The sequence below is a fragment of the Chanodichthys erythropterus genome, chromosome 13 (genome assembly GCF_024489055.1).
Source record: "Chanodichthys erythropterus isolate Z2021 chromosome 13, ASM2448905v1, whole genome shotgun sequence".
Taxonomy (NCBI): Eukaryota; Metazoa; Chordata; class Actinopteri; order Cypriniformes; family Xenocyprididae; genus Chanodichthys; species Chanodichthys erythropterus.
In genome coordinates this window covers 45,367,349-45,378,491 of record NC_090233.1, presented here as the reverse complement: position 1 = coordinate 45,378,491, position 11,143 = coordinate 45,367,349, and the positions used below count along the sequence as shown (strand labels likewise).

At 36.6% G+C, this 11,143-nt stretch overlaps 1 protein-coding gene across 1 annotated transcript; it reads left to right on the top strand.

Annotated features, from left to right (window-relative positions):
- Nucleotides 1-1,649: 1,649 nt before the first annotated feature.
- Nucleotides 1,650-9,502, top strand: LOC137033584 (arrestin domain-containing protein 3-like). Its single transcript, XM_067405578.1, has 7 exons — nucleotides 1,650-1,911; nucleotides 2,151-2,192; nucleotides 2,354-2,414; nucleotides 7,228-7,375; nucleotides 7,557-7,653; nucleotides 8,262-8,518; nucleotides 8,988-9,502. The coding sequence occupies exons 1-7, from the start codon at nucleotides 1,650-1,652 to the stop codon at nucleotides 9,330-9,332; spliced, it is 1,212 nt and encodes a 403-aa protein (XP_067261679.1). The 3' UTR covers nucleotides 9,333-9,502.
- Nucleotides 9,503-11,143: the final 1,641 nt, after the last annotated feature.

Sequence of the window (11,143 nt, the reverse complement as noted above, 5' to 3'; positions counted from 1 at the left end):
GAGAGGAGGAGGCGGAGGGAGGGTCTAGCTTGCTTCTGTTTTGTTTGACAACACTTCGAACGTCAACAGGAAGTTACTCCACTCAGGATCGCTTAGAGAACCTTTAAAATCAAGCAGCTTTACTGTATCAAACATGAAAAACAGTGTCAGTGCCTCATTTCATCAGAAGTACAACTTCATTTTGTACTAAGCGGCTATACAGTGTGTTCATATCAAATATTTAACGAATGAAAAGGATTTTAAAGAGCGTGTGGCAAAACCTCCTAACTCCATTGGATCCTCAAACTGTCAATCAATTTTGCAAGTTCTTTACCAACCTAAACTTCACCCAAAAGGCCTGTAGGTGGCACAAAGACTTAAATTTAACCAACTATGACAACTTCGTTAGATGGTAAATCAATACAAAACATGGTTTTGGTGAGCGCTTTGTAATATGTATTCACATTAGATTTTGAAGCAACAATTCGTTTGCAATAAGCCAAACCAGATTCTAATTGCCCAGCAAATTCGTAAAGCAAAGAAAAATCATTTCTAGCTGATCAACATTATGAAAACTGGTAAAACCTTTAGGAACTTCAAAAGATAAAACAGCGAAATTCCTAATATTACTTCCAATATTTCCAAATTATATTAATTTTCATAGAGCAGGCCAATATCGTGACGATTATTTAAATCTAGAGAAGCAGATATCGTTATCGTGATAAAATACGATTAATCGTGCAGCCCTAATTTAATTTAATTTGACTTGACATTTGATATTCAACAGTATCCTTGACATTTATTGAACAGTGCTTTTGATCTGCCTGCATTGACACTATTCTTTAAAAGGAAAAATGATATACCAATTATCAATGTAAATCTGCTTTGACACAATCTGCATTGTAAAAAGTGCTATGTAAATGAAGGTGACTTGACTTGACTCGAGATCGCATCTCCGAAAACGTCAAAACAAATTGTAAAATAGGCGCTGTTATTAAATATGAGGCACATATTTCAGGTCTAAACAACTACATTCTCGCCTAAAAAACTATTAAAACTACAGTTTGTGGTACAAGAAGTAGTATTTGTAAAAAATTACGGTTGATTTGATCGGCCGCCATGACGGTCACTTCAAGCGGAGTGATACAAACGGTGAAAAGGCAGTAGGAGTGCTGTTATCACTGAAATATTGCATGGCTATCAGCCAATCAGATTCGAGAATCAGACAGAACTGTTGTGTATATATATATTTTGCTGGCAAAATTTTATAAACAAAACTGCTTAAATTCATCCCCAATGTTTAAAGTGTTTATAGTGGAATTTGATTGTTTTATGTCTTCTCTAAAATTGTTAAAAAACATAAAGTCATTCATTAACATTTTATGCTATGCTATGTCTTTTATTTATCCTATCTTCAATTTAAAATAAATAAATAAACCTTCAGACTGCACTGAACATAACAAAACCCTGTGTCGGATATAGTTATGCAATCTAATTACTAACCAGGCAATTGGAGGAAGCGTCACGTCCTCAACCCGTGCTTTATGTAAAAAGAATGTCAGTCCCTCTTCATCTACGAGAATGAGAAGAGCCTGTGTGCTGTGTAGCTGTAGTGTACATACATGCTTAAAAAAATGTGTAGCTACAGTGTACATACATACATACATAAAATGTCACGATCTATCAAAGAGCTTATTATCCACTATGACCCCATTAACGAAAGCAATATTTTTACTTGTGGGGACATTGTGGAGGGGCGAGTTGTTTTGGAAGTGACCAAAGAAATAAAGGTGGATAGTTTTTTTGTGAAGCTCACGGGAGACGCAATCGTGTGCTGGACTGAAGGATCAGGCGACGATGAAACAACCTACAGGGACCATGAGAGATACTTCAAACTAAAGCAATACTTCATTCAAGAGAGCTCAAAAAAAGGTAAGTTGCACAAAATAATAAATGATTAGTTTACTATATTTTTATATAATTAAATAATACACACATGTACTACAATACGCAAAATAAATGCTCATATTGAATTTACAAGTCAAATTAGGGACAGATATGATTGGAAAAAAAGAAGTAGTAGTTGTTGTTGTTGTTGTTGTTGTTGTGTGTGAGAGAGAGATTGGGAAATACTAACTGACTCCTTGTATTTCTTACTGTGATTTCTGCAGGACAAAGTGAAAAGAATACCACTCTTGTAAGTGGAGAGACTTGTAAGTGACGGGTTTTCATTTATACCTTGCACTAATAAATAAATTACATAAAACTAAAATCATGCATGAAACCTGAAAAGATTATTTGCTGACAGTAATTATGCTTGTTGAAAAGGGAACACAACCCTCTTTTAACCCATACAAACAATTATGTTTCTCAGATGGACCAGTGATTAGACCAGGAAGTCATGTTTTTCCATTCAGATTTCACCTTCCTCAACAGTAAGTGATAAAGGCAAGGCAATTTTATTTGTATAGCACATTTCATACACAATGGTAATTCAAAGTGCTTTACATAAAGAAGAATAATAAAAATAGAACATAAGGAATAGAAATAACAGTAAAAACTATTTTGCTATCTGGATGGATGAGCTAGGAGAGTTTTTTGTTGTTGTTGTTGTCCGTCAGAGTGGATCTAAACGGATCTATCCATCAGAGCAGATCTGAATGGATCTTCCTCACACGACAGGACTGCAAACTGATACACAAAGTTTCAATCTCCCCTTTTGCCAAGACACCTCAAACTGCACCACACAGCCCTAATCCCCCTTCCGGAGATATCTTTTCTGTGCAACGCAGTTCAGATTTCCCCTTTGGAAAGTGTCCTGACTGTAATCCAGAGATATCTTAACCATGCACCACAGGTTTCCCCATGGTTTGTACCAAATTTTAACTTAATCACAAATGCTTTCTTCCTAATTCTCCCAGCTCTTTCAACCAGACAGCAATATTTAAAATGCAATAAAAGTCAGAAAACAAGATGATACATAAAAGATATAAAATACATTAAAAATAAAATAAAAACAGGAAAAGGAAAAGGAATTAAAAGAATAAATAAATAACAGTTCGGACATAGCACAGTGCTCAATCAGCAAATGCATAGGTATAAAGGTGTCTGTACAGGCCACAATCTTCAATGGTAATTCAGTAGTAGTTCTTTATTTTGTAAATAAGTGCACATTGAAAAAATAACAATGTTCGGCAGGTGTGATTCACAGCCCATAAACACAATATAGAGAACAAATGGGTGAATAACCAAGAGTTACTCATGTTACCATAGATCCCCGAGAGTAGGGAACGAGACAATGTGTCAAAGCTGACGCGATGAGGAAACTCCATTTGCTGCGTCCTACTTCTTTCAATTCATATATATGAAAAATTAAAAAAAATCAAACTGGCTCTAAACATACATGTACAAAATTATTCAACCCTCAAAAGTCAAATTTTGTGCAGAATCCTTTATTCTTTATAACCTCTAATAAATGCTGCCTGTAAGTGCTTAGGCTTCTATCGCCTCTCTACTGCAATCTTGGCCCATTCCTCACTTGAAAAGCTTCCAGATCACTGATAGTCTTTGGTTTCATGTTACCACTGCTTTCTACAAATTCCACCAAATATTTTCAATGAGATTTCACTCTGAAGACTGTACAGGCCACTGAAGAACATTCTACGATGATCCTTGAATAAAGCTTAAGTAGATTTGGATGTATACTTTGGGACAGTCGCCTGCAGGAAAGTCCATTGATTATCAAGCTTCAGTCTCTTTACCGAAGGCATGATCATCTTTGCCAAAATAGCTTGATACCAAAATGGCTTGCCCCTCCAAATCATTGAATTCAGGTGTTCCAGGCATGCAGACTGCTTCTACAAACATTTGTGAAAGAATGGGCTGCTCTCAGGAGCTCAGTGAATTCAAGAGTGGTACCGTGATAGGTTGCCACCTGTGCAATAAGTCCCTTCATGAAATTTCCTCACTACTAAATTTCCACGGTCAACTGTTAGTGCATCATAACACAGTGGAAGCAATTGGGAACAAAAGCAACTCAGCCACGAAGTGGTAGTCCATGTAAAATCAAAGAGCGGAGTCAGCGCATGCTGAGGCGCACGGTCACCAACCTTCTGCAGAGTCAGTAGCTACAGACCTCCAAACTTTGTGTGGCCTTCAGACAATTTCATGCTCTCTGGGAACAGTTTAGGGATGGCCCCTTCCTGTTCCAACATGACTGCGCACCAGTGTATAAAGCAAGGTCCATAAAGACATGGATGAGTAAGTTTGGTGTGGAGGAACTTCACTTGGCCTGCACAGAATCATGAACTCAAGCCGATAGAACACCTTTGGGATGAATTAGAGAGGAGACTGTGAGCCAGACCTTCTCGCCAACATCACTGCCTGACTTCACAAATGCACTAGCTGCAAAGGGTGGGCCAACTCCATATTAAACCCTACGGATTAAGAATGGGATGTCATTAAAGTTCATGTAAAGGCAGACGTCCCAAAACTTGCTGTGTGTATATAAAATATATATATATATATATATATTAGTACAGTCCAAAAGTTTGGAACCACTAAGATTTTTAATGTTTTTAAAAGAAGTTTCGTCTGCTCACCAAGGCTACATTTATTTAATTAAAAATATAGTAAAAACAGTAATATTGTGAAATATTATTACAATTTAAAATAACTGTTTTCTATTTGAATATATTTCACAAAGTAATTTATTCCTGTGATGGCAAAGCTGAATTTTCAGCATCATTACTCCAGTCTTCAGTGTCACATGATCCTTCAGAAATCATTCTAATATGCTGATCTGCTGCTCAAGAAACATTTAATGTGTACAATTGTACAAAATATTTGTGTACAATATTTTTTTTCAGGATTATTTGATGAATAGAAAGTTGAAAAGAACAGTGTTTATCTGAAATCTAATCTTTTGTAACGTTATAAATGTCTTTACTGCCACTTTTGATTGATTTAATGCATCCTTGCTGAATAAAAGTATTAATTTCTTTCATTTCTTTTCAAAAAAATAAAAATTCTTACTGACCCCAAACTTTTGAACGGTAGTGTATAATGCTACAGAAGCTTTGTATTTCAGATAAATGCTGTTCTTTTGAACTTTCTATTCATCAAGAAATCCTGAAAAAAAAAGTACACAACTGTTTTCAACATTGAAAATAATTATAAATGTTTATTGAGCAGCAAATCAGCATATTATAATGATTTCTGAAGGATCATGTGACACTGAAGACTGGAGTAGCCATGCTGAAAATTCAGCTTTGCATCACAGGAATAAATTACTTTGTCAAATATATTTAAATAGTACACAGTTATTTTAAATTGTAGTAATATTTCACAATATTACTGTTTTTTACTGTATTTTTAATTAAATAAATGTAGCCTTGGTGAGCAGACAAAACTTATTTTAAAAACATTAAAAATCTTAGTGGTTCCAAACTTTTGGACTGTACTGATATATATATATTTTGGACTGTACTGATATATATATATATATATATATATATATATATATATATATATATATATATATATATATATATACACACACAGGTGCTGGTCATATAATTAGAATATCATCAAAAAGTTTATTTATTTATTTCACTAATTCCATTCAAAAAGTGAACCTTGTATATTATATTCAGTCATTACACACAGATGGATATATTTCAAATGTTTATTTCTTTTAATTTTGATGATTATAACTGACAACTAAGGAAAATCCCAAATCCCAAATCAGAAAATCTGAATATTGTGAAAAGGTTCAATATTGAAGACACCTGGTGCCACACTCTAATCAGCTAATGAACTCAAAACACCTGCAAAGGCCTTTAAATGGTCTCTCAGTCTAGTTCTGTAGGCTACACAATCATGGGGAAGACTGCTGACTTGACAGTTGTTCAAACGATGACCATTGACACCTTGCACAAGGAGGGCAAGACACAAAAGGTCATTGCAAAAGAGGCTGGCTGTTCACAGAGCTCTGTGGCCAAGCACATTAATAGAGAGGCGAAGAGAAGGAAAAGATGTGGTAGAAAAAAAGTGTACATGCAATAGGGATAACCACACCCTGGAGAGGATTGTGAAACAAAACTCATTCAAAAATGTGGGGGAGATTCACAAAGAGTGGACTGCAGCTGGAGTCAGTGCTTCAAGAACCACTTCGCACAGACGTATGCAAGACATGGGTTTCAGCTGATGCATTCCTTGTGTCAAGCCACTCTTGAACAACAGACAGCGTCAGAAGCGTCTAAAGACAAAAAGGACTGGACTGCTGCTGAGTGGTCCAAAGTTATGTTCTCTGATGAAAGTAAATTTTGCATTTCCTTTGGAAATAAGGGTCCCAGAGTCTGGAGGAAGAGAGGAGAGGCACACAATCCACGTTGCTTGAGGTCCAGTGTAAAGTTTCCACAGTCACTGATGGTTTGGGGTGCCATGTCATCTGCTGGTGTTGGTCCACTGTGTTTTCTGAGGTCCAATGTCAACGCAGCCGTATACCAGGAAGTTTTAGAGCACTTCATGCTTCCTGCTGCTGACCAACTTTATGGACATGCAGATTTCATTTTCCAACAGGACTTGGCACCTGCACACAGTGCCAAAGCTACCAGTACCTGGTTTAAGGACCATGGTATCCCTGTTCTTAATTGGCCAGCAAACTCGCCTGACCTTAACCCCATAGAAAATCTATGGGGTATTGTGAAGAGGAAGATGCGATATGCCAGAACCAACAATGCAGAGGAGCTGAAGGCCACTATCAGAGCGACCTGGGCTCTCATAACACCTGAGCAGTGCCACAGACTGATCGATTCCATGCCACGCCGCATTGATGCAGTAATTCAGGCAAAAGGAGCCCCGACTAAGTATTGAGTGCTGTACATGCTCATACTTTTCATGTTCATACTTTTCATTTGGCCAAGATTTCTAAAAATCCTTTCTTTGTATTGGTCTTAAGTAATATTCTAATTTTCTGAGATACTGAATTTGGGACTTTCCTTAGTTGTCAGTTATAATCATCAAAAGTAAAAAAAATAAACATTTGAAATATATCAGTCTGTGTGTAATGAATGAATATAATATACACGTTTCACTTCTTGAATAGAATTATTAGTGAATAATAATAATTAGTATTCATTAGTGAAATATATATACATATATACATGCACATGACCATATTATGCACTATAATGCTTGTCAGTCATTTGTGAGAACCTAAATATTTTTATTTCACCTTCATTTCAGAAATATGCCTCCATCTTTTAAAGGATATCATGGCTCCGTTAAGTACGTCATGACCGTAAAGCTGAAGAGGCCGTGGAGGCCAACATCTACTAAATGTACAGAATTAACCTTTTTGCCCAGGAATGATGGGACCAATGATCATTTACTGGTATGAATTACAATACCATGTTTGACTCTCTTTGGCACTCATCTATTGATAAATAGAGAGATTATGTAACTGTGTATTATACTGTCATCAGAATTGTGATTTAAACCATTTGCTTTGACCAAGAGCTCAGAGGAAATTTAATGTGATTTTAGTTCACTTATTTCAGTATGTTGTTATACAGCAACCACAATCTGGCACAGAAGAAAAGAAGATGAAACACTTTGGCTCAGGAAAAATGTCAATGACAGTAACAACAGACAAAACTGGCTATATGCAAGGTGATTACCTGTGTATCTCTCAAACACCTCAGTCAAAGCTGCCTAAACTGAAGACACTAGCCTGTAATGCCAATAGATGGGTTTCCATCAACATAGTTTTATGCACATTTTGAGACATTGCATATAAATCCTGGATGTAAACAACAAATGCAAATAAAATTTCCCAATTTTGCATAAATACATATACGCTCACTTGAGAGTACATTTTTTATTACATAAAAAGACGGGCATAAACTATGATGGAAACACATTTACTGAATTCCTTTATGCATCAAAAAAGTCATGGGACTACATAATTCAGACAACAGTAGAGCAATAACTTTGCATTGTATCTTAAATCTCTAAAAAATAGTAATTCTGAAATACTGAAGTGAAAGGCTGACAACATTTTTATTTTATTTTTTTTTTACTTCCATTTCCATTGATTTTTAACTCCAGTTTCTCTGAATGTTCTCCTGAACACACTGAATGGAAACACTGTGAATATATTTTACATACATTAAATTTACAACTTGGATGGAAAACCCGGCTATAGTCATTTTGTCTTTTTTCCCCATTATTGATAGATGATGTCTCTAAATCCTTATAATTCCTTGTAATTGCTGCAGGTGAAACAATCCGAGTTTCTGTTGATGTTGACAACTCTTCATCTCGTGACGTCAAGCTAAAGTACAGCCTCAAGCAGACACATACATTCAAGGCTGAAGGGAGCACTAATAAAGGATTTAAGGTTATAGTCAAAGAAACTAAAGATTGCATCCCATCTGGAGAAAAGACAAAATTCATAGTGGACATGAACCTTCCACGTGACCTGACTGTCACCATTGAAAACTGCAGAATTATAAAAGTGCAGTATGAACTCAAGGTGCAACTTCATCTTCCTTAGTATTGCCATATTTAAAGTGACAGTTCACCCCAAAATTAAAATTTACTTGCCCTCATGTCATTTCAAATCTGTATGACTTTCTTTCTTCTTTGGAACACTAAAAAAAATAAAATAAAAATAATTGAAACTGTTGAAACATTATTTAATTTTTAGAATATCTTCTTTTGTGTCCTGCAGAAGAATGAAAGTCATACAGGTTTGAAACAACATAATGGCGAGTAAAAGAAAGAAATTAGGCAACTATTCTTTTAATTTTCACAAATTTCTTAAATGCTTTTTAATTTGTGTAGTAAAAGAGTCTATAACAACATTGATTTTGCAGCATGGACAAGATTTTCTAACAAAAAGAAAAGCAAAAATGAATGAATTATTTGTTTTCTCTCCTTTGTAACTTCAACACATATTGTCACAGTTCTCTTAAACTATTCTGTCCCCGATTGTCTTTCAGGTGTCTCTGGATGTGTCTTTCGCCTCAGATCCAGCAGTCAGATTCCCTGTGGTTATTCTTCCAGCTGACCAACAATGTCCTCCCTGGCAAGACCCACCTGCAGGATTCCAGCCATATCCACCACCTCAGCCTAACCTTGTGCCCTATCCTGCTGGACAACCACCTCCATATGAAGAACTTTACCCCAACTTATATGACCCTACAGCTCTACCCCATCCAGGAGCTGCTGCAGGGCTTTATCCAGATCCAAATGTTGTGCTGCCTGGTTTCAATCCTACTCCATCTGCACCAGTTTATGATCCAAATCAAAGCACTAAAGAATCCTTTCCTAATGTGCCTAATTAGTCTCCTTCACCAGACAAACCTCTGACCACCACTTATGATGTGTCAATTATAACTTCATGGTTTTATCTGCATGAATTCAAGCTTGGTGCCTATTATTGTGCCTTTTAAACTTAGCACTTTTCTTAAAGGGTTAGTTCATTGTCGTTAATTACTCACCTTCATGTCATTCCAAACCCAGTAAAACCTTCATAAAAGTAAGGTTGAACCACTGTAGTCACATGGACTATTTTAACGATGTCTTTACTACCTTTCTAGGCCTTGAAAATGGTAGTTGCTTTGCTGTCTATAGAGGGACAGAAAGCTCTTGGATTTCATCAAAAACATCTTAATCTGTGTTCTGAAGATGAACAAAGGTCTCACGGGTTTGGAACAACATGCGGTTAGTAATTGAAGAAATAATTTTTCATTTTTGCGAGAACTAACCCTTTAATTTTACAGGGAATGTACAGTATAATCTTCAGTTTTTGAGATTTCGGGGTTTTTTTGGCCTTATAGTTCACTGTCCAGTTCCCCCTTTTCCCCTGTGCTCCAAAAACACAGGTCTAAAAACTTTTCTATCCTTTCTTGCAGTACAAAAACATTTTTAAAAATTTATCTGATCACTCCTACTGAAACTTATTTTGCTGATAGTACTGCATTTGTTTGTAATATGTGTTCAATATGTAATATGTGTTCATATTAGAGGATACTGCAGCTTTTTCTTAGTACTAGATCTGTGGTTTTGACCTCCGTCCATGAAATTTAGATTGTAATTGCTGCAAAAATGTTACATGATTGTTTGAGTTTCTTACCAAAGTTATGATTATTACATGATATGTCGGTTACTCAAGATTCAAATGCAAAGTATCGAATAAAGGTTTAACAACACAGACAATGTGAAATTCTGATAAAATAATTGTTTTAATCCATGTCACTACTTCTCAGTCTTGATTTCAGCCTTAATTATTTTACAATAACTTATTTTTTTGCTAAAGCTACAAAAGGTATTCAGTCAAGATCAGTGAGTGATTTTCTTTTGTTCTTTGATTAACATTAATGAAGTTTTATTAACAAAATTCGGGAGGAGCAACGTTCAAATAATCTGACTAATCATCACGTCATCTCGGCCAGCTGTCAGCAATCAGTAATCAACATATCTACCCAATCAGCATGAGTGAAAGCATATATATTAGACACGGTCGACTCACCCATATTCCTCGACAGTTTGACAGCATCTGACCCGCCCTAAGTTCCCACCATGTCCGAAATTAATCTCTTTGTGTCCGATGAAAAATCTTTCGTCCTCTAGGAATCTTTGTCACAATCCTTTGGCCTTACTAGGAGCAATTAAGTTACACCGCCGCCGATTCATCTCGGGGGGGCGTCAGCCCAAACAAACGGGTCCCCGCATGCCAAGACGCCGAGGCCGACTCTCGTCACTGCGGTCGAAACATCCGCGATCTCCTTCCGTTTATTCCTAGTCCTGCCCATTCTATCATTCCTGCCATAAAGAAATGGACAACAAGGCAGTCGAGCACCAAGCTCGAGTCTCGGGCAATGCCGCCTCTTCCCGCGAAGGAATGGGCCTTGTTCCAGCATCAGGCCGCCGCAGCAGGCCTTCAGCAAGCGAGCCGCGCCGCAGCGCAGATTCATTTCAGGCCTTCCTTTGCTAGCATGTCGGAGTTTAGCTTGGTACTCCTCTCGCTGAGAGTAAAAGATGTTTTTACTGAGTATTTTTTGCGTTTATTCCCTTTAGCTCTAGTCGAGCTAAAATATTTTCTCTGTCTATTTAACAGGTTCTATTTTTGCTCCTAGAACTTTAGTGGCCGCTG

Bases quoted from the DNA above. Each gene is read 5' to 3' on its own strand.
- LOC137033584 (XM_067405578.1), top strand. From the start codon at position 1,650: ATGTCACGATCTATCAAAGAGCTTATTATCCACTATGACCCCATTAAC. The intron at 7,654-8,261 runs GTGATTACCTGT...TAATTGCTGCAG, and splicing joins CAAAACTGGCTATATGCAAG to GTGAAACAATCCGAGTTTCT. The intron at 8,519-8,987 runs GTGCAACTTCAT...ATTGTCTTTCAG, and splicing joins AAGTGCAGTATGAACTCAAG to GTGTCTCTGGATGTGTCTTT.